The 23512-nt window shown below is 45.4% G+C and overlaps 1 protein-coding gene across 1 annotated transcript in view; it reads left to right on the top strand.

Moving 5' to 3' along the window:
* LOC126100947 (potassium channel subfamily K member 13) overlaps nt 1–23512 on the top strand; it is a 1039067-nt gene that overhangs the window by 618445 nt on the left and 397110 nt on the right. The window contains exon 5 of the mRNA XM_049911608.1: nt 21384–21701. Within this exon, the coding sequence (XP_049767565.1) occupies nt 21384–21701 (318 nt within the window). The remainder of the gene's footprint in view (nt 1–21383; nt 21702–23512) is intronic.

Genomic DNA, 23512 nt, shown 5'->3' with positions numbered 1-23512 from the left:
CTCTGGCCGTAATAACGGCCTAGATACGCCTGGGCATTGAGTAAAACAGAGCTTGGATGGCGTGTGGAGATACAGCTGCCTATGCAGCTACAACACGATACCAAAGTTCATCAAGTGTAGTGACTGGCGTATTGTGACGAGCCAGTTGCTCGGCCACCATTGACCAGACGTTTTCAATTGGTGAGCGATCTGGAGAATGTGGTGGCCAGGGCAGCAATCGAACATTTTCTGTATCTGGAAAGGCCCGTACAGGACCAGCAACATGCAGTCGTGCTTTATCCTGCTGAAATGTGGGGCATCGCAGGGATCGAATGAAGGGTAGAGCCACGGGTCGTAACAAATCTGAAATGTAACGTCCACTGTTCAAAGTGTCGTCAATGCGAACAAGAGGTGACCGAGACGTGTAACCAATGGCACCCCATACCATCACGCCGGGTGATACCCCAGTATGGCGATGACGAACACATACTTCCAATGTGCTTTCACCGCGATGTCGCCAAACACGGATGCGACCATCATGATGCTGTAAAAAGAACCTGGATTTATCTGAAAAAATGACGTTTTGCCATTCGCGCACCCAGCTTCGTCGTTGAGTACACCATCGCGTGCGCTCCTGTCTGTGATGCAGCGTCAAGGGTAACCGTAGCCATGGTCTCCTAGCTGATCCATACTGCTGCAAACGTCACCGAATTGTTCGTATAGATGGTTGTTGTGTTGCAAACGTCCCCATCTGTTGACTCCGGGATCGAGACGTGGCGGATAAGATGCCTGTCATCTCGACTGCTAGTGGTACGCGGCCGTTGGGATCCAGCGCGGTGTTCCGTATTGCCCTCCTGAACCCACCGATTCCTTATTTTGCCAACAGTCATTAGATGTCGACCAACGCGAGCAGCAATGTCGCGATACGATAAACCGCAATCGCGATAAGCTACAATCCGACTTTTATGAAAGTCGGAAAGGTGATGGCACGCATTTCTCTTCCTTACACGAGGTATCACAACAATGTTTCACCAGGCAACGCCGGTCAACTGTTCTTTGTGTATGAGAAATCGGTTGGAAATTTTCCTCATGTCAGCACGTTGTAGGTGTCACCGCCGGCGCCAACCCTGTGTGAATGCTCTGAAAAGCTAATCATTTGTATATTACAGCATCTTCTTCCTGTCGGTTAAATTTCGCGTCTGTAGCACGTCATCTTCGTGGTGTAGCAATTTTAATGGCTGGTAGTTATTTACAAGCAGTACCTTATTGCGCCGCGTGTTTGGTCCAATTAAAATGGGACCCAGCATTCCTTTGTGGTCTGGTAGGTAACATGAACCCACGTGGAGATAGATATCCATCTATACCTCACGAATCCCTGATCATTCGTGCCATTCAATCTCCTCAGTCTCTGTTAACTATTAGCAAGCAGATTATTTTGGTTATGTTATCTCTTGCTCGTGTTGTATAATTTGGGGTTTTATGGCTTTTACGCAATACGTGAGATGGTTTGTAACTGTTCATATTTACAAAAAAATCAGTATTCGTCCGTTACTAATATTAAAAATTTTCGTTCTCTGAGCATGAAACGACTTTGCTTCGCACATTCTCGACCAAAACTGGGCTTATCACTAATTTTGGTACCATTTCAAGGATGTGTTTATACGAGAAATGAACGGTATATTTCATTACCCACTACGTTTGGTACCATTTCAAGGATCTGTTTATACGAGAAATGAACCGTATATTTCATTACCTTCCGCAAAGATCTATCCGTGAAGATGGTTCAAGACTGAAACCGTTAGAATTCGGGTTTAAAATAAAAACAGCTAATGCTTTAAACAGGCATTTAATACATTACATAAGGGCTGTTGGCAGTCATCTGCCAAAAATGTTTAAAACGTAGAAGGAGTTGTGCGACATAAACTAAAGTTCGTAGATATGTTTCTACACTTGAAAGATGATATCTATTCAAATTTACTACCCGATGCATAAGAAAAACGCTAGTAGCGCCACTATGCAGATGCAAATCAGGTTTGCTTTCAATACACGCTCTAACGGCCGTCAGCGTTACCTACCTTTGAGACTGGGCGCGGTGAGCTGATGTTAGTCTACAATGCCTTCAAGGCGACAAAGACGACACTATCAACACCTCATTGAGTTCGAGCGAGGTCGTGTAATGGGGCTACGAGAAACTACGTGTTCCTTATGCGATACTGCGGAAAGACTTTGGAGTAATGTAGACACTGTACTGCAGCGGTGATTACAAGAATATGCGGTCGCAAGAAAAACGGGCTTGGGACGGCTATGTGATCTTACCTAGAGGGAAGGCTAACGTATTCCCCTTATGGCTCTGGCACATCGTACTGCATCTGCAGCAGCAATCTGAGCAACAGTTGGCACCCTAGTGATACAACTAACTGTTACAAATCGGTTATTTCAAGGACAGCTCCGAGCCACTCTCCCTGTAGCGTGCGGTCGGTTGACCCCAAACCACCGCCATTTGTGACTTCAGTAGTGTCCAAGCAGGAGCTCATTGGAGGGCGAAGTGGGAGTCTTTTGCTTTCTGGTAAAAGCTGGTTCTGCCTCGGTGCCAGTGATGGCCGTATGTGGGTAAGAGGAGGTTAGTTGAAGACCTGGAACCGTCCTGTCTGCATGCTTGACACCCTTGACCTCTACCTGGAGTTACGGTGTGCTGTGCGATTTCACAAGGCAGAGGGAGCATTCTGGTGACCAACCCAAGCACCTTGGCTGAAAATTTATTCGTCAGTAGGGTGATTTTACCTGTTGTGCTGACATTCATGAAGAGTATTGGTTGGTTGGTTGGTTTGGGGAAGGAGACCAGACAGCGTGGTCATCGGTCTCATCGGATTAGGGAAGGATTGGGAAGGAAGTCGGCCGTGCCCTTTCAGAGGAACCATCCCGGCATTTGCCTGGAGTGATTTAGGGATATCACGGAAAACCTAAATCAGGATGGCCGGACGCGGGATTGACCGTCGTCCTCCCGAATGCGAGTCCAGTGTCTAACCACTGCGCCACCCCGCTCGGTATGAAGAGTATTCCAGGGTGCGTTTTCCATCAGGATAACACATGCCCACATAACACTTTTATAACCTGTCTGCTTTACAGAGTGCCGACATGTTGCTTTGGCCTACTCGGTCACCAGATCTGTCTCCAGTCGAGCACATATGGGATACCATCGGCGACTACTCCGGCGTCATAGTCACACAAAATTAACCGTCCCTTAACTGATCGACAAACTGAAACAGGTATGGAACTATATCCCAGAAACTGACATCCGGCAGCTCCAAAACACAATCCATGTACGTCTGCATGGTTGCATTCAGCATTCTGGACGTTACACTGGTTACTAACGTACCAGCGTTTCACATTTGCAGTGGCTTCTCTCGCATTTACATTAAATTGCGATCTTGTAAAGATAATCGCTTAACTATCTGATCTATAAAAATGAGTTCTAGAACACTTGCCCGCGAAAGGCAAAGGTGCCGAGTTCGAGTCTCGGTCCGGCACACAGTTTTAATCTGCCAGGAAGTTTCATATCAGTGCACACTCCGCTGCAGAGTGAAAATCTCATTCTATATATATTATTATCTACATTAATTATTTTTTGGTTTTGCGATATTTTCCGTCAATGTACACTCCTGGAAATTAAAATAAGAACACCGTGAATTCATTGTCCCAGGAAGGGGAAACTTTATTGACACATTCCTGGGGTCAGATACATCACATGATCACACTGACAGAACCACAGGCACATAGACACAGGCAACAGAGCATGCACAATGTCGGCACTAGTACAGTGTATATCCACCTTTCGCAGCAATGCAGGCTCCTATTCTCCCATGGAGACGATCGTAGAGATGCTGGATGTAGTCCTGTGGAACGGCTTGCCATGCCATTTCCACCTGGCGCCTCAGTTGGACCAGCGTTCGTGCTGGACGTGCAGACCGCGTGAGACGACGCTTCATCCAGTCCCAAACATGCTCAATGGGGGACAGATCCGGAGATCTTGCTGGCCAGGGTAGTTGACTTACACCTTCTAGAGCAAGTTGGGTGGCACGGGATACATGCGGACGTGCATTGTCCTGTTGGAACAGCAAGTTCCCTTGCCGGTCTAGGAATGGTAGAACGATGGGTTCGATGACGGTTTGGATGTACCGTGCACTATTCAGTGTCCCCTCGACGATCACCAGTGGTGTACGGCCAGTGTATGAGATCGCTCCCCACACCATGATGCCGGGTGTTGGCCCTGTGTGCCTCGATCGTATGCAGTCCTGATTGTGGCGCTCACCTGCACGGCGCCAAACACGCATACGACCATCATTGGCACCAAGGCAGAAGCGACTCTCATCGCTGAAGACGACACGTCTCCATTCGTCCCTCCATTCACGCCTGTCGCGACACCACTGGAGGCGGGCTGCACGATGTTGGGGCGTGAGCGGAAGACGGCCTAACGGTGTGCGGGACCGTAGCCCAGCTTCATGAAGACGGTTGCGAATGGTCCTCGCCGATACCCCAGGAGCAACAGTGTCCCTAATTTGCTGGGAAGTGGCGGTGCGGTCCCCTACGGCACTGCGTAGGATCCTACGGTCTTGGCGTGCATCCGTGCATCGCTGCGGTCCGGCCCCAGGTCGACGGGCACGTGCACCTTCCGCCGACCACTGGCGACAACATCGATGTACTGTGGAGACCTCACGCCCCACGTGTTGAGGAATTCGGCGGTACGTCCACCCGGCCTCCCGCATGCCCACTATACGCCCTCGCTCAAAGTCCGTCAACTGCACATACGGCTCACGTCCACACTGTTGCGGCATGCTACCAGTGTTAAAGACTGCGATGGAGCTCCGTATGCCACGGCAAACTGGCTGACACTGACGGCGGCGGTGCACAAATGCTGCGCAGCTAGCGCCATTCGACGGCCAACACCGCGGTTCCTGGTGTGTCCGCTGTGCCGTGCGTGTGATCATTGCTTGTACAGCCCTCTCGCAGTGTCCGGAGCAAGTATGGTGGGTCTGACACACCGGTGTCAATGTGTTCTTTTTTTCCATTTCCAGGAGTGTATTTTCAGTTATACGTTAAAATATACGTGTTGCGATTTGGTAACACCGTCCACAATAATATCTTCGGATCAGTCTTCTACGTATTTAGTCATTTTTATTATGGTTTAAAACTTAATTTTTCCGGATATTTAGCTTCATATCATACAGGTCACAAACACTCATACATTTACATTTCAGTAGTGTTCGTCTACGAAATGGGCCTCATTACACGAAGAATCCATTAGTTTTGAAGAATATCTTACTAATATTCACAAATATGTTTCCTTCAAAAAAATTTCAAGGAAATTTTCGAAACTTGGGTTGTCAGCTTATCGATTCAGATAGCGTTATCACAGAGTTTCAAAATTTTTGTTGAGCATTTAAAATTACAACAATTAGCTGTGAAAGTCATTCCCTAATGTCATAAGTCATTTCCTATCCTTCTTTGCCTTCCTCTTGTCAATATTTTCTACATGTTTCTCTCTTCACCTATTCTGAGGAGAATCTCGTATCGTTTTTTATCAGTCCAACTAATTGACAACACACTATTTACTGTCTCCTTATGCTATGCTGTGTGATCATCTACATCGAGTTGTACAGGCAGAGATAGCTAAGGCATGAGCGCTCGATGTACAGCCGGAGCGGTCTTTGCTAAATAATAGCGGACAATATGGCGAAGTTTCTAACAAAAGCAAGTAAGTTTTAGCGTTTTCATCTATCGTATTGAGATGACTTCGTTTTCAGTGTCACTACCCACTTCTTTCTATGGCGCTCCAAAGAGCGTTTCAAGAACTCTACCAAACAAGATAAAGTGCGACAAACCACTGTCGCCACATCAAGAGTGGAGGTTGGCATGTACCGGCCATAAGCCAGCCAGTTCTGCCTCCGGCACAGCACCCTCGAGCAGCGGGCAGTCTGGCTCCAGGCGTTCCTCCGTCGGAGAGGGTACTCGCGCAGGGTAATGCAAGCGTAATCCGTGTTTGGCAACTGACAACAACGCAGCCGACAAATGGCCCGCCCGCTGACACGTGAGCTTCCAGGTGCTACCACAGGCATCAACCTCGCCCACAAGCAGCACCTACATCTGTCCGTCGCTGCAGAGGCGGTACTATGTTACATCTGCGTTTCCCATGTCTGACCGTGCGCCACTTGGGTATCCTTCCGCCTGCTGTCTATTTAAGACGGTGCTCAACAGCAAGCAAGCAGACGGTGTGGTAGACGCTCCCACGATGTACGCCACGAACGGAATGTGCAGCACGATTTTTCGGTACACGGACGCCTCTCACTGACGCGCTTACAGCAAACTGCCGTGTGTTCACAACCGCATCTGGCGGACAGTGTTAAGTCACTTTTTCAGGCGAAACTCTTCATAACAGCTGGAGTCTGCGTTTACAGGCTCAAGGTTTCACCAGACTCACGACCCCTGCTGCGGCGGCAGCAGCTTGTGGTCTGTAAGCAGTAATTAGAATCTCACTTAGACCGTGTATTGCCACCACTTCTAGTAAGATGGATGTAGAGGAATTGTGGGCAAAGTTTAATAACATAGAAAATTGTGATCTGGAGAGCCTGGAGAGTTACGTACCTATTAAGTGAATAAATGGCGGAAGAGACTCACCATGGTTTACTGACGAAATTCGGTGGATGCTGAGGAAGGAGAAACTATTGAACTCTCGGATCAAAAGGGAACGTATAAGTGACGACAAACGAAGGTTAGTAGAGATCCGTGCGTCCGTGAAAAGATCTATGCGCAAAGCATACAACGAGTACCACGGTCAAGCCTTAGCTAAAGGTCTGGCAGACAACCTGAAAAATTCTGCTGGTATGTAAAATCGCTAAGAGGGTGTAAGGCTTCCATTCAGTGCCTTCTTGATCAGTCTGGTGTGGCAGTTACAGATGGCAAAACGAAAACTGAAGTTCTAAATTTCACGTTCCAAAAACCGTACAAACATAGTCATTTGACCGTCTGACAGACTCCCGTATGGACAACATAGTAATAAGCATACCTGGCGTAGCGAAACAACTGAATGATTTGAAAGAAAATAAATCAACAGGTCCGGATGAAACCCCAGTTCGATTTTAGAAAATAAAAAAAGGTTCAAGTGTGTGTGAAATCTTATGGGACTTAACTGCTAAGGTCATCAGTCCCTAAGCTTACACACTACTTAAGCTAAATTATCCTAAGGACAAACACACCCACCCATGCTCGAGGGAGGAGACGAACCTCCCCCGGGATTTTAGAAAGACGGCCCCTTATATAGATTGCATCAATCGTGAGTCTCTCTCACAGTGGAGAGCGCAAAGCGACTGAAAACAAGCACAGATGACTCCATTATATGAGAAAGGTAACAGAACGGACTTGCAAAATTACAGACCAATATCGCTAACTTCTGGTTACTACTGAATCCTTGGACATATTTTCAGAAAAAATATAATAAACTTTCTTGAAACTGAGACGCTTATGTGCACCAATCAGCAGGGTTTTAGAAGGCATCGCTCGTGCGAAACTCAGCTTGCCCTGTTCTCGTATGATATACTGAGAACTATGGATGAAGGGCAACAGAGAGATTCCGTATTTCTAGATTTCCGGAAAAGTTTTGACACGGTGCCCCATTGCAGGCTGTTAAGGTACGAGCAGAGATATGTAAGTAGCTCGAAAATTTCTTAAATAATAGAACACAGCAGGTTGTTCTCGATAGCGAATGTTCATCAGAGGCAACGGTATCGTCATAGCGCCTCAGGGAAATGTGATAGTACCGCTGTTGATCTCTGTATACGTAAATGATTTGGCTGGGCAGCTGATGATGCCATGGTGTACGGTAAGGTGTCGATGTTGAGTGACTGTAGGAACATACAAGAAGACTTAGAAAAAATTTCTATTTGGTGTGATGAATGGCAGCTAACCCTAAATGTGAAAAAATGTAAGTTAATGCGCACGGTTGGGAGGATCAAACCCGTAACGATCTGATACGGTATTACTAGTGCCCTGCTTGACCTAGTCAACTCGTTTAAATATCTGAACGTAACGTTGCAAAGCGATGTGATGTGGAACGAGCTTTTGAGGACTGTGGTAGGGAAGGCGAATGGTCAACTTCGGTTTATTGCGAGAATTTTAGAAAAGAGTGGTTCACCTGTAAAGGAGACCGCATATAGGACGCTGGTGCGACCTACTTTTGAGTACTGCTCAAATGCTTGGGATCCGTACCAGGTCGGATTGAAGGAAGACATCGAAGCCATTCAGAGGCGGTAGGTTCGAACAACACGTAATTGTTGCGGAGATGCTTCGGGAACTCAAATGGGAATCGCTGGAGGGAAGGCGACGTTGTTTTCCAGGAACACTATTGAGAAAATTTAGGGAACCGGCATCTGAAACTGATTGCCGAAAGATTCTACTACCACCAACATAAATTGAGAGTGAGGAGCACGAAGTTAAGATATGGGAAATTAGGGCTCATAGGGACTCATACAGAAAATCGTTTTTGCCGCACTGTATTTGAAAGTGTAACAGGAAAGGAATTGAGAAGAAATGATACAGGGAACCCTCCGTCAAGCACCATACAGTGGCTTGCGGACTATTGATCTAGATGTAGATACGAGACATCAAGGTAAAACACGAGGAAAGACATGACTAATGTCGACTGAATGGCTCTGAGCACTACGGGACTTAACATCTGAGGTCATCAGTCCCCTAGAACTTAGAACTACTTAAACCTAACTAAACTAAGGACATCACACACATCCATGCCCGAGGCAGGATTCGAACCTGCGACAGTAGCAGTCGCGCGGTTCCGGACAAACGCCTAGAACCGCTCGGCCACTCCGGCCGGCTGGACGTACATGCAGACGAGTGCTGGAAGAGATACAAAACAGTCAACAACAAATAAAGGAAAATAGGGACGAAGATTCTGAGGAATTGTCAGTGACTGACATTACATTTGGTGCGAGTACAGTGCCACTGTGGAGAGCGAGGTCAAGAAATGGAGTGTCAGAAGGTCGTGGGCCACGTAGACGAGGGCTACCAGCCCGTGAGCAGAAAGAAGACTGTCAGGTGGAGGAAGACTCAGGATGTGGAACAAGAGGTGCAACAACTGGCTACAAGTAAAAGACACGCCACCTTAGCTGGGGAGACGTGACAGGGTGCTGCAGCAGCCTAGCCGATTGCAGCACCATAGACTGCCCTGCCACTACCTAATGTGTCGCCTATATTGATTTACCATTGTTCCAACCAAGTAAAGTTGTGCATAGCCCTGAAACGACTTACCTCCGGAAACTTAAGAATGGCATACACCTGTCAGAGCATAAAATATTATTTGCATACTTTTGAGGACTATCTCAAAATGTTTAAATTTTGTCACGATGGGCAACAACCGTTTCATACCTACCAGGACGCTACTACTAAGAACAAGAAAGTTGATATTAAAGATTTTCCGCCTACAGTTTCACTGGACAAGGTCCGCAAGAATTTGATGCATGATGATCTCACAGTTAAGAGCGTGTACAAGTTCACGAGGAAAAACCAAGGAAGACTAGTTCCACTTTCTGTGCATGCAGTGACGCTACTTAAAAGTGACAAGTAGATTGACACCTGTGATTGAATTTTCACACTGCGGTGGGGTATGTGTGCTGATGAGAAAATGTCCTGGAAAATTTCAATCGTGTGGCGGACGGAGACTCGAACTCGGTACCTTTGTCTTTCGCGGCCAAGTGCTGGCAGATAGGAGATGAGGTACTAGCAGAAGTAAAGCTGTGACGGCAGTTTGTGAGTTGTGCTTGGATAGCGAAGTTGGTAGAGCAGTTGCCCGCGAAAGGCAAAGGTCCCGAAATCATTTTTCTGTCAGGCACACAGTTTTAACCTGCCGTAATCGTTTCATCATCTATGATTTTCGCCATGTCCTCTATACTTATAGGGTGACGGTAGGAGACTATCAATCCTGTAATCAACCTTCCATGTGCAAATGTTGTCAACGTTGGACAGAACCAACTATTGCTAGTTACAGGCACGCTGTGAAAAGTGCGATGACATGCACCCCAGTGCTGAGTGCAAACTTCCGAAGAGGACCATTCCCAAGTGTTCGGCATACAAAGAATAAAATGCTGCTTCCTGGAGAAGATGCAGTTAATACCAAAAGGCGCTAAAGAAGTTCAGATCATCGGGGGGTCGGAGTGTCCAAGGAATGATGTCGAGGGCTTGCAAAACATGATAACTAACGCTGATGGACAGTCTGAGGAAGAGCCTCCAACTCCCATGCCTCTGCCAACGGACCAAGCATGGACTACGCCTCCATCTCTGTCTTACAAATCGAACGTAAAAGCAGATGGCCTGCAACGAGAGTGACCCTGGACAAGGACACCCATATAGCCCTTACAGAAGTTATTGTTGTTGTGGTCTTCAGTCCCGAGACTGGTTTGATGCAGCTCTCCATGCTACTCTATCTTGTGCAAGCTTCTTCATCTCCCAGTACCTACTGTAACCTACATCCTTCTGAATCTGCTTAGTGTATTCATCTCTTGGTCTCCCCCTACGATTTTTACCCTCCACGCTGCCCTCCAATACTAAATTGGTGATCTCTTGATGCCTCAGAACATGTCCTACCAACCGATCCTTTCTTCTAGTCAAGTTGTGCCACAAACTTCTCTTCTCCCCAATTCTATTCAATACCTCCTCATTAGTTATATGATCTACCCATCTAATCTTCAGCATTCTTCTGTAGCACCACATTTCGAAAGCTTCTATTCTCTTCTTGTCCAAACTATTTACTGTCCATGTTTCACTTCCATACATGGCTACACACCATACAAATACTTTCAGAAACGACTTCCTGACACTTAAATCTATACTCGATGTTAACAAATTTCTCTTATTCAGAAACGCTTTCCTTGCCATTGCCAGTCTACATTTTATATCTTCTCTACTTCGACCATCATCAGTTATTTTGCTCCCCAAATAGCAAAACTCCTTTACTACCTTAAGTGTCTCATTTCCTAATCTAATTCCCTCAGCATCGCCCGACTTAATTCGGCTACATTCCATTATCCTCGTTTTGCTTTTGTTGATGTTCATCTTATATCCTCCCTTCAAGACACCATCCATTCCGTTCAACTGCTCTTCCAAGTCCTTTGCTGGCTCTGACAGAATTAAAATGTCATCGGCGAACCTTAAAGTTTTTATTTCTTCTCCATGGATTTTAATACCTACTCCGAATTTTTCTTTTGTTTCCTTTACTGCTTGCTCAATATACAGATTGAACATCAGGGAGAGGCTACAACCCTGTCTTACTCCCTTCCCAACCACTGCTTCTCTTTCATGTCCCTCGACTCTTATAACTGCCATCTGGTTTCTGTACAAATTGTAAATAGCCTTTTTCTCCCTGTATTTTACTCCTGCCACTTTCAGAATTTGAAAGAGAGTATTCCAGTCAACATTGTCAAAAGCTTTCTCTAAGTCTCCAAATGCTAGAAACGTAGGTTTGCCTTTCCTTAATCTTTTTTCTAAGATAAGTCGTAAGGTCAGTATTGCCTCACGTGTTGCAGTATTTCTACGGAATCCAAACTGATCTTCCCCGAGGTCGGCTTCTACTAGTTTTTCCATTCGCCTGTAAAGAATTCGTGTTAGTATTTTGCAGCTGTGGCTTATTAAACTGATTGTTCGGTAATTTTCACATCTGTCAACACCTGCTTTCTTCGGGATTGGAATTATTATATTCTTCTTGAAGTCTGAGGGTATTTCGCCTGTTTCATACATCTTTCTCACCAGATGGTAGAGTTTTGTCAGAACTGGCTCTCCCAAGGCCGTCAGTAGTTCCAATGGAATGTTGTCTACTCCGGGGGCCTTGTTTCGACTCAGGTCTTTCAGTGCTCTGCCAAACTCTTCACGCAGTATCGTATCTCCCATGTCATCTTCATCTACATCCGCTTCCATTTCCATAATATTGTCCTCAAGTACATCGCCCTTGTATAGACCCTCTGTATACTCCTTCCACCTTTCTTCTTTCCCCTCTTTGCTTAGAAGTAACAACTTCTATAAACTTCCAATCAACAAGAATTCGTTATAGAAATTCATCACCGCGGAGAAGAAAATATCGACTGAAGAAATGCTGTCGAAGATTCATTCTGGTGGAAACAGTAGCACAGCTGGAGGGTCCGGATTAACGAAGTGGCGGCCCCTAAAAGAGCCATTCATTACTGCATCTGAAACGCGAAAGGTATGCCAAACAAGAAAATCGAGCTAAAGGATTTCATTGTCGTCACAGATTCGACATGCTGCTTACCTCTGAGACGCATCTGCGGCCGACGGACATCTCAAAGATGCCAAAATGGACACCATGAATTATAGCTCTTTCGATTCGCGGAACATGTGATGAGGAAGCAGTGTTTCTGCTGCCACCTTATCTGTCTGTTTTCTGCGTCTTTGTTTCGTCCTCCACCTCTTCGTCTACTACTAGGTCCTCAATTTTCATACTAAATTTGTCGCTGAGTTCTTTTCTGCTGTTTTAATAGTTAAATACTTCTTTTATTTATTCTTAATCCGTCCTTTTCCACAGACTCTTCCTCAGATTGGCAGAGAAAAGCAATGTAATCAGAGATCATATAATTGATAGCTGGCCGCGCGGGATTAGACGTGCGGTCTCGGGCGCTGCAGTCCCGGACTGTGCTGCTGGTCCTGGCGGGGAGGTTCGAGTCCTCCCTCGGGCATGAGTGTGTGTTTGTCCTTAGGATAATTTAGGTTAAGTAGTGTGTAAGCTTAGGGACTGATGACCTTAGCAGTTAAGTCCCATAAGAATTCACACACATTTTTTTTGAATTGACAGTTCTCATCCTGTATTTTAATCTCACTCCTGATTCTTCTTTTATTTCCATCATTTCTTTTTATATCAACACATTGAACAGTGTACTAGATAGATACTTTACTTAATTTCTCGTCCGAGCAGATCCTTGTAAGTTTTTCTTTCTTATTGATCCTTCTTGGTTCTTACACTTGTTGTATATTACCCTTCTTCTCTATAGAATTTCTAACGTACCATTGCACTTCGTCAGTCGCTGTTTCTGGCCTAAGTTCCTGTCTTGATTTTCCTCATTTCTCGCTTCCATTATGAAGCACAACGTCGGACATACCTGCCTTTCCTTAAATAAACCTATCTTCATCTAATAAGTCCTCAATTTTCTCTGTCTGTCATATGTATATTGTTCATGTTTGTATTACGGTTGCATCAGCGGGAAAGATGTTCATGCGATATTTCTTTTATTTATCTGGCCGTGCTATCTTCAGCATTGTAAAGATGCTATTCGTTTGTAAATCCAGTGGCAAGTATCAAGTCTTATAGAGTCTGTTATCAATACTTTCTTGTTTGATCGATCGCATGTTTTTTTTCAAAATCCTATCAATATGTTACACTAGATCCCCAAGTCCCCTAAATCGATGGCTATTTCACCTTATGTCCTCCTTTCCATTGCAGAGCTGCTCAATGTGCTGTAGGTATACTCTTTGCACCTATCAACTCCGTCCTGTGTTTAATTTTGGTGCATTTGATTTTAAATTCTTCGTAGGTTAATTTGACTTGTCTGTGTACTATACCTGTTCTTCCGACGACCAGTCATTTTTCAATGTCTTTACATTTTTCCTAGAAACATTTTGCTTCATTTCCCATGTACTTCTTCTTTATTTCGTTCTAAAGTGAGATTTAACGCTGTATTTCTTTCTTTTCCTGAAAACTTTTGAATCCGACAACTTTCATCGACCCACTGAAGTAATTTTCTTCGCCGCACAAAATTTTTTCGCCGCACAGCTATGTCATGTCTGTCTAGCTTCTGTTACTAAAATTTCTGTAGATGTCCATCAGTGTTCAGCTAAATTATGCGTATTTAATAATGACGTGTCTTCTGCCTAGGAAAACCTCGAACACACGTCATTCCTCAGTACCTGAGGATCCAACTTCCTTGTACGTTGATTCTTCCGGTCGATTCCCTTAAACTTCATCCTACTCCTCGTAATTGCCATTTTGTGATCTCTGTCTGTATCTGTTCTTGACTAAGTCTTGTTATACAGTATTTGATTCTGAATAATTATGATATGATGTAATGCAGCTGGAATATTATTATATATATATCGTCACCTTTCTGGTCGTCCGCCCATGGTAGCTGAATGGTTGCCGGCACGGTAGCTCAGCGTGTTCAGTCAGAGAGCGGGTTGGCCTCTGTACCAAAAAAAACTGAGTGGAAGAATCAACAAACGAAATTCAACGGATGTCATGTGACATCCGCAACGGCCCGGCTGGGTCGGGGAGTTTTCTCCGCCCAGGGACTGGATGTTGTGCTGCCCTCATCATCCTATCATCCTCATCGACTGCAGGTCACAGAAGTGGCGTCAAATTCAAAGACCGGCACCCGGCGAACGGCCTGCCCGCCGGGGACCCCAGCCATACGATCAAATAAATAAACCTTTCCGGTCTCCGTAGAATGTATTTTGCCATTATATTTATCCTTGCTTGCTGAAATCAGCTGTAGACCCCAAAGAGCCTTCCTGCCGGTCCCATTCCCAAAATGGAGTCTGTTTTCTCCGGTAACTGTGCAATGTATTCGGTTCCATACTATAGCTTTTCAGTCACCCGAGATTATTGTATTTTCATCTTGCTGTACAGTCCGAATGACCTGGTAGTCGTTTTGCATACTCTGTCTCCTCATCTTATGCCTGTGATGGTGGCATGTGTACCTGAACGGTTGTCGTTGGTGTTGATTTGTTTTCGTTTTTGATAAGAAATTACTATAGTTTAAATGATCACAGAAATTCTACTCTTTGCGCTGCCGTGTTGTTAACAACGAATTATGCTCCCATAATCATAATATCTGTCACTGTTGATATTACTTTGTATTCGTCCGACGAGAAACTCTTCTTTGTCCTGAACTGTACTGACTCCTACTATTTCTAGACTGAGACGTTGCACTTCCATTCGCAGATTTTCTACCTGCCCAACCACATTCCGACTTCTGACATTCCACGAAGCGAGCCTTATAATGTTATCGTTTCGTTGGCTATTAACTTTTTTCTCGTCATTATCTCCTCCCTGGCAGTTCGTTGCCGGAGACAAAATTGGAGAACCGATTTAGAAATTTTTCAAGTGCGCGATCATTTTGATACATTCTATTTCATTTATGGGTTACGTTTCCTGTAGATACACACAATGTGTCTTGAAAGGAGTGGCTTCCATTACTTTCTGCACCCTTATGCTGTTTATTATTGCTGGTTTCTATACCTTTAGGTGCAATTTCACACCTGAAGGGTAAGATAATGTCCTGAAATTCTGTTCTCTCCTCCGCCATCTTTCGGCGAATATATGATAGATGAAGATTTACGTTTAAATACTGAGTACTTGCTGGAATCGGTATCAAATGGGGTAGAAGTACAAAATCAGTGGGAGCCTGACAGAAGAATGGCAAGTTTATCAGCGGTAATAAAAGTCTTCGGTCATAACTATACAGATTGGCAGCAAACTGAAGGGCGAAATTCCCACTCCTTACTGTCAGTAACTGGTAACGAGGTGCTTGTAGAAGCTAGTTTCTAATTTTAGACCTGCCCTTCTCCTGACAGTCTCTTAAATGACTAGCGACGCACTAGGGAAACACCTACAGGCGGTATACAGGCGGTATTTGTTTTTCACTCCACGCGTTTGTGCTATAAGTAAAAATGTTCAAACGTGTGTGAATTCCTAAGGGTCCAAACTGCTGAGGTTATCGGTCCCTAGACTTACACACTATTTAAACTAACTTATGCTAAGGACAACCCACACACCCATGCCCGCGGGAGGACTCGAACATGCGGCGGGAGGGGCCGCGCAATCCGTGATATGGCGCCCTAAACCGCGCGGCCTCTCGGCGAGGCTGCGCTATAAGTAAAACGCTTTTCTTTTTATGCTCCCTTCGGACATCGTCAGTTGTTTTTCAGTCCAATCTGCAAAACTCATCGACTTATTTGAGTATCTCTTTTCTTGATCTGATTTAATTCGACTACAGTGTACTACTCTTTTAGTTTTGTTGATATTTCATCTTACAACCTCGATTACAGACATCCAATTATTTCTACTTCTCATTCTTTGCCGTCTCTGAGAATATAGCAATGATATCGGCAAACCGCCAAGATTTTACTTGTTCGCCCTGAACTTCAATTCCGTTTCCAAGTTTGTCGATGGTTTCCTTTAATAATTTATCCATATTTCGACTGCAGTCTAGTTTCTGTATAGCTTGTAGCTAACTTTTCGCTTCCTGTAACTCCCGTATACTACAGGATCTATAAGAATATAGGACAGTCACCGCTGAAAAGCTTCTGTGTAAATATATTTATGCTATGGGCGTGTGAATACCTTCACTCTATCTTCTAGGACAAGTGGAGAGAGTCTATGGCATTGCGTGTTCCTGCGTTTCTACGTACACGAAACTGATATCCCCCTTCCCTAAATGTGTCTTTCTACTATCTTGTAAATAATTCATGTCCTTGCCCTGCAGTTATGATTAAAGAAACTGATTGTCCGATAATTTTTACACCTGTCACCACCTGCTTTCCTTGGAGGTGAAATTACAGCGTTATTACAAATGATTGAAGCGATTTCACAGCTCTACAATAACTTTATTATTTGAGATATTTTCACAATGCTTTGCACACACATACAAAAACTCAAGAAGTTTTTTTAGGCATTCACAAATGTTCCATATGTGCCCCTTTAGTTATTCGGCAGACATCAAGCCGACAATCAAGTTCCTCCCACACTCGGCGCAGCATGTCCCCATCGATGAGTTCGAAAGCATCGTTGATGTGAGCTCGCGGTTCTGGCACGTTTCTTGGTAGAAGAGATTTAAACACTGAATCTTTCACATAACCCCACAGAAAGAAATCGCATGCGGTTAAGTCGGGAGAGCGTGGAGGCCATGACATGAATTGCTGATCATGATCTCCACCACGATCGATCCATCGGTTTTCCAATCTCCTGTTTAAGAAATGCCGAACATCATGATGGAAGTGCGGTGGAACACCATCCTGTTGAAAGATGAAGTCGGCGCTGTCGGTCTCCAGTTGTGGCATGAGCCAATTTATTCGTCGACTTTCGCGGGCTACGCGTGAAACTTGCCCGCACGCGTTCAACCGTTTCTTCGCTCACTGCAGACCGACCCGTTGATTTCCCCTTACAGAGGCATCCAGAAGCTTTAAACTGCGCATACCATCGCCGAATGGAGTTAGCAGTTGGTGGATCTTTGTTGAACTTCGCCCTGAAGTGTCGTTGCACTTTTATGACTGACTGATGTGAGTGCATTTCAAGCACGACATACGCTTTCGCGGCTCCTGTCGCCATTTTGTCTCACTGCGTTCTCGAGCGCTCTGGCGGCAGAAACCTGAAGTGCGGCTACAGCCGAACAAAATTTTGAGTTTTTCTACCTATCTGTAGTGTGTCGTGACCATATGTCAATGAATGGAGCTACAGTGAATTTATGAAATCGCTTCAATCATTTGTAATAGCCCTGTATTACATTACTTTTGAAGTTTTATACAATTTCGCCCATCTCATACATTTTATGATCGATGTCGAACAGTTTGTCTCTGCTAACTCTCGCAAGAACTTTAATAAATCTGCAGAAATGCTGTCCACTGCAGACGTACTAGTACAAAACAATAATAAAAGAATAAGTGTGTTTGTCGCGCGGGACTAGCCGAGCGGTCTAGGGCTGCTGCAGTCATGGACTGTGAGGCTGGTCCCGGCGGAGGTTAGAGTCCTGCCTCGGGCATGGGTGTGTGTGTTTGTCCTTAGGATAGTATAGGTTAAGTAGTGTGTAAGTTTAGGGACTGATGACCTTAGCAGTTAAGTCCCATAAGATTTCACACACATTTGAACATTCTTTCGCTCATGTGCTTAGTGACGTGACGTTTTAATTATTGCTTCTACAACTACATCTACATATATACTCCGCTAGCCACCAAGCGGTGTGTGGCGGAGGGCACAGTTCGCGCCAAAGTCATATTTCCCCCCCCCCCCCCCCCCCCCGTCTGTTCCACTCGCGGATCGCGCGAGGGGAAAACGATTATCTGCACGCTTCAGTACGAGCTCTAATTTCCATTATCTTTGAATGGTGATCATTGCGCGATTTGAAAGTTAGTGGTAATAATATATGCTCTACATCCTCGGCGAAGATCGTATTTCGGAAATTAGTGAGCAGCCGCTTCCACTTAGCGCGCCGTTTATTTGCAAGTGTGTCCCACTTCAAACTTTCTATGAAATCTGTAGCGCTCTCGGGATGGCTAAATGTACCAGTCACGAATATTACCGCTCTTCTTTGCACCCTCTCAATCTCTTGAATCAGACCCAACTGGTAAGGGCCCCATACAGACGAACAATACTCTAAGACTGCATGAACTAACGTATTGTAAGCTATTTATCTTTGTTGAAGGACTGCATCGCTTCAGGATTCTACCAATAAACCGCAGTCTAGAGTTCGTCTTGCTCGTTACTTGTGTAATCTGATCATTCCATTTGAGATCATTTCGAATAGTCACACCCAGATACTTGACGGATATTACCGCTTCCAAAGACTGGGCATTTATTTTGTAATCGTTCATTAATGGGGATTTTCGCCTTGTTGTACGCAGTAGGTTACACTAATATTGAGACGTAACTGCCAGTCACAGGCATTTATTTCCTGCAAATCCTCATTGATTTTTTCACGACTTCACTTAGATCCAACGACTGCCTCCTCTACTGAGCTATGACCCTGGTAGATACTCGCTCACCCCCGAAAAACTGTTCGTTGTGCTATCTGTCCTGCGAAGATCTGCTCGCTGGCGCCTATGTCGCGATGCGCGGGGGGCGGCGCCGCCACCGAGCTGCTGACCCAGGTATGCCACGCAATCGTTCGGGTTTTAACGTGAGGTGACTGCGTGACGTCTTGTGATGGCTCAAGACATATCACATATAAATAAGACTAAAATATCAAACTATTCACCATGCAGGCGTAAAGCTTATCTTGTTTCCACAGAGTGTTACATTCAAATTTGATATTAAGAAAAACAAATCAACTGCGAGCACGGAACACTACTGATGCTCGTGGAAGTGAACAGACCTCTATAATGGCGGAAGCAAAAGGAGTTCAAATAGTTTCAGCGGAATTAGACCAAGATCAGAAAATGAGGCATCTTGACCTAATTGTTTCAATCTCAGTGAATGTGATAGTCCGTGAATATTGAGAATAGTGGAAATTTTATGTTTTTAGTTACTGCAAAATTACCTGAATGAGCTCTTGTACTCATTTCATTGGAAAAGTATCAGAATTCTTACACTTGCAACATGCTTTCTGATTTAATTTAAAAGATCAATTATTTTATGACTAAATTTTTTATACGAACACGACCATTTCTGGTAGAAGTCGTAAGGCATCTGTTTCGCTATACAGGGTGGTTAATTGATAGTGACCGGCCCAAATATCTCACGAAATATGCATAAAACGAAAAAACTACAAAGAACGAAACTCGTCTAGCTTGAAGGGGCAAACCAGATGGCGCTATGGTTGGCCTGCTAGATGGCGCTGCCATAGGTCAAACGGATATCAACTGCGTTTTTTTAAAAATAGGAACCCCCATTTTTGTTACATATTCGTGTAGTACGTAAAGAAATATGAATGTTTTAGTTGGACCACTTTTTTCGCTTTGTGATAGATGGCGCTGTAATAGTCACAAACGTATAAGTACGTGGTATCACGTAACACTCGAACAGTGCGGACGGTATTTGCTTTGTGATACATTACCCGTACTTATCTTAGAAGCTAGATTAAGGAAACGCAAACCAACGTTTCTAGCATTTGCAGAATTAAAGAAAGCTTTTGACAATGTTGACTGGAATACTCTTTCAAATTCTGAAGGTGGCAGGGGTAAAATACAGGTAGCGAAAGGCTATTTACAATTTGTACAGAAACCAGATGGCAGTTATAAGAGTCGAGGGACATGAAAGGGAAGCAGTGGTTGGGAAGGGAGTGAGACAGGGTTGTAGCCTCTCCCCGATGTTATTCAATCTATATATTGAGCAAGCAGTGAAGGAAACAAAAGAAAATTCGGAGTAGGTATTAAAATCGATGGAGAAGAAATAAAAACTTTGAGGTTCGCCGATGACATTGTAATTCTGTCAGAAACAGCAAAGGACTTCGAAGAGCAGCTGAACGGAATGGGCAGTGTCTTGAAAGGAGGATATAAGATGAACATCAACGAAAGCAAAACGAGGATAATGGAACGTAGTCGAATTAAGTCGGGTGATGCTGAGGGAATTAGATTAGGAAATGAGACACTTAAAGTAGTAAAGGAGTTTTGCTATTTGGGGAGCAAAATAACTGATGATGGTCGAAGTAGAAACGATATAAAATGTAGACTGGCAATGGCAAGGAAAGCGTTTCTGAAGAAGAGAAATTTGTTAACATCGAGTATAGATTTAAGTGTCAGGAAGTCGTTTCTGAAAGTATTTGTATGGAGTGTAGCCATACATGGAAGTGAAACATGGACAATAAATAGTTTGGACAAGAAGAGAATAGAAGCTTTTGAAATGTGGTGGTACAGAAGAATGCTGAATATTAGATGGGTAGATCACATAACTAATGAGGAGGTATTGAATAGGATTGGGGAGAAGTTTGTGGCACAACTTGACTAGAAGAAGGGACCGGTTGGGAGGACATGTTCTGAGGCATCAAGGGATCACAAATTTAGTATCGGAGGGCAGCGTGGAGGTTAACAATCGTAGAGGAAGATCAAGAGATGAATACACTAAGCAGATTCAGAACGATGTAGGTTGCAGTCAGTACTGGGAGATGAAGAAGCTTGCACAGGATTGGGTAGCATGGAGAGCTGCATCAAACCAGTCTCAGGACTGAAGACCACAACAACAACAACAACAACAACCTGTTACAACTGTTCGTCTAAAATTGTGAGCCATATGTTTGTGACTATTACAGCGCCATATATCACAAAGCGAAAAAAGTGGTCCAACTAAAACATTCATATTGATTTACGTACTACACGTATATGTATTAAAAAATGGGGGTTCCTGTTTAAAAAAACGCAGATGATAGCCGTTTGACCTAAGGCAGCTCCATCTAGCGGGCCAACCATAGCGCCATCTGGGTTCCCCCTCCAAGTTTCGTTCCTTGTAGTATTATCGTTTGACGCTTATTTCGTGTGATATTTGGCCCACTCATGATCAATGTATACCCCTGTATACCTTGCCAGATGCGACCACTGACCTACCCGCTGACACGATCAGCCTCAGGGCCAGATGCCAAGTGAGAGAAAGAGTTGGAGGCGGAGACGTGTGAGCCGGCGACGGCGCTGTGTTGCAGGCCTGGTGGTGGGCTACACGATCGCGGGCGCGTTCATGTTCATGGCGATCGAGGGCTCGGAGCCGGGCTGGCCGGCGCACGAGGCGGAGCGCATGCGCAGCGAGACGGCGGCGCGCCTGTGGCGGCTCACCGAGCAGCTCAACCCCATCCCGGGGCGCGCGCGCTGGGCCGAGGCCGTGGCGCCCGAGCTGGCGCGCTACCAGCGAGACGTGGTGCGCCTCGTGCGCGACGGCTTCGACGGCAGCAGCGTGCGCCCGCGCTCGCAGTGGACCTTCTCGGGCGCCTTCCTCTACTCGCTCACCGTCATCACCACCATCGGTGAGTAGGCCGCTCTCTCGTCTACCAATATTTACATCTGCTGTTCTGGTAACAACACTACTCCTGGAACGGATATCGCCCCCTTTATTTAAACAAAACTTTAGTTACTGTATAACTTCAGCTTGAGGAATCATCACTCTGCAAGTTTACTACACAGATCGATATTGAGCCTGGCCCTTTTGGTGGAAAATGTATCACCCTTACTTCCGTTACGGTCGTCCTCGCTAAATGAGTAGACTACTGGGACATCAAACCCATATCCACCAAGGATCCACGCTCCAAATCGTTATCGAGTTCCTTTTTTTATTTTTTAGACTTTCTTTCCTAGTTGACCCGCTAAGGTAGCCTTGAGCGCTAGCGCGTTGCTTCCTGGCCCGGCGGATTAACGACGACGGCCGGTGTGCTGGCCAGCCTGGATGTGTTTTTAGGCGGTTTTCCACATCCTACTAGGTGAATACTGGGCTGGTCCCCACGTCCCGCCTCAGTTCCACGACTCGCAGATATTTGAAACACATTCATACTATTTCACGATTCACACTAGGCACAGACAGCTGGGGTAAACCACCCCTTAAAATTGACCATGCCAATTCCGTAATTTACCCTGCCGACTCTGTGCACAATGGGGGATAAAGGCGGTAGCACAAAAAGACGTACTTTCCTAGAGTGAAATTTTCACTCTACAACGGTGTGTGCGCTGATATGAAACTTCCTGGCACATTAAAACTGTGTGCTACGCCGAGACTCGAACTCGGGACCTTTGCCTTTGCCATGTCTCCACAATATCCTTTCTTCCAGGAGTGCTACTTCTGCAAGGTTCACAGGAGAGCTTCTATGAAGCTTGGAAGATAGGAGACGAAGTACTGGCGGAATTAAAGCTGTGAGGACGGGGCGTGAGTCGTGCATGGGTAGCTCAGTTGGCAGAGCACTTGCCCGTGAAAGGCAAAGGTCCCGAGTTCGAGTCTTGGTCTGGCACGCAGTTTTAATCTCCCAGTAAGTTTCAGACGTTCTTTCGTATTTCTCTTGGTTTATGAACAGCACTATGGCGCCAAAGTGAAGCGCAATAGGGAAATGTAGAACGAAGCAAGGAACACCGTCTGGCTACCATACGTACAAGGGGTGACTGATATACTGCGCAAAATCCTTCGACGGACACGTATTAAGTCGATTTTTCGTAGCAACAACAAAATAAAAGACCTTATGAGCTCTGCGAAAGGTACAGTTGACAAGTTTCATGCCGCCGGAGTTTACGAAATTGCGTGCGAATGTGCACTAAAAAAAATGGCTCTGAGCACTATGGGACTCAACATCTATGGTCATCAGTCCCCTAGAACTTAGAACTACTTAAACCTAACCAACCTAAGGACAGCACACAACACCCAGCCATCACGAGGCAGAGAAAATCCCTGACCCCGCCGGGAATCGAACCCGGGAACCCGGGCGTGGGAAGCGAGAACGCTACCGCACGACCACGAGATGCGGGCGAATGTGGACTGGTGCATGTAGGCGAGACAGGGTGTCCAATAAGCACAAGGTTATCTGAACACGAAAGATACATCCGTCTTAAACAGTACAACAAATCAGCGGTGGCGGTACACCACCAACAGTGCAGGATGAAGATCGAATTTCGAGAGGCCCGCATACTGGCGAAACAGCCGTCTAACTTGAGGAGGAAGATTAGGGAGGCTATAGAAATAGCCAAGCGACCCGACAACATGAACAGAGAAGACGGGTACAGTCTCCCAGCGTCTCGGCTGCCAGCTTTGACGGATTTGCGGAAGGACAGCTCTCGCAGAGCAACAGGCGCGCGGTAG

The sequence above is a fragment of the Schistocerca cancellata genome, chromosome 9 (genome assembly GCF_023864275.1).
Source record: "Schistocerca cancellata isolate TAMUIC-IGC-003103 chromosome 9, iqSchCanc2.1, whole genome shotgun sequence".
In the NCBI taxonomy this organism is placed as follows: domain Eukaryota; kingdom Metazoa; phylum Arthropoda; class Insecta; order Orthoptera; family Acrididae; genus Schistocerca; species Schistocerca cancellata.
The sequence above is the reverse complement of the archived record's forward strand: the minus strand, read 5'-3'. Positions and strand labels throughout refer to the sequence as shown.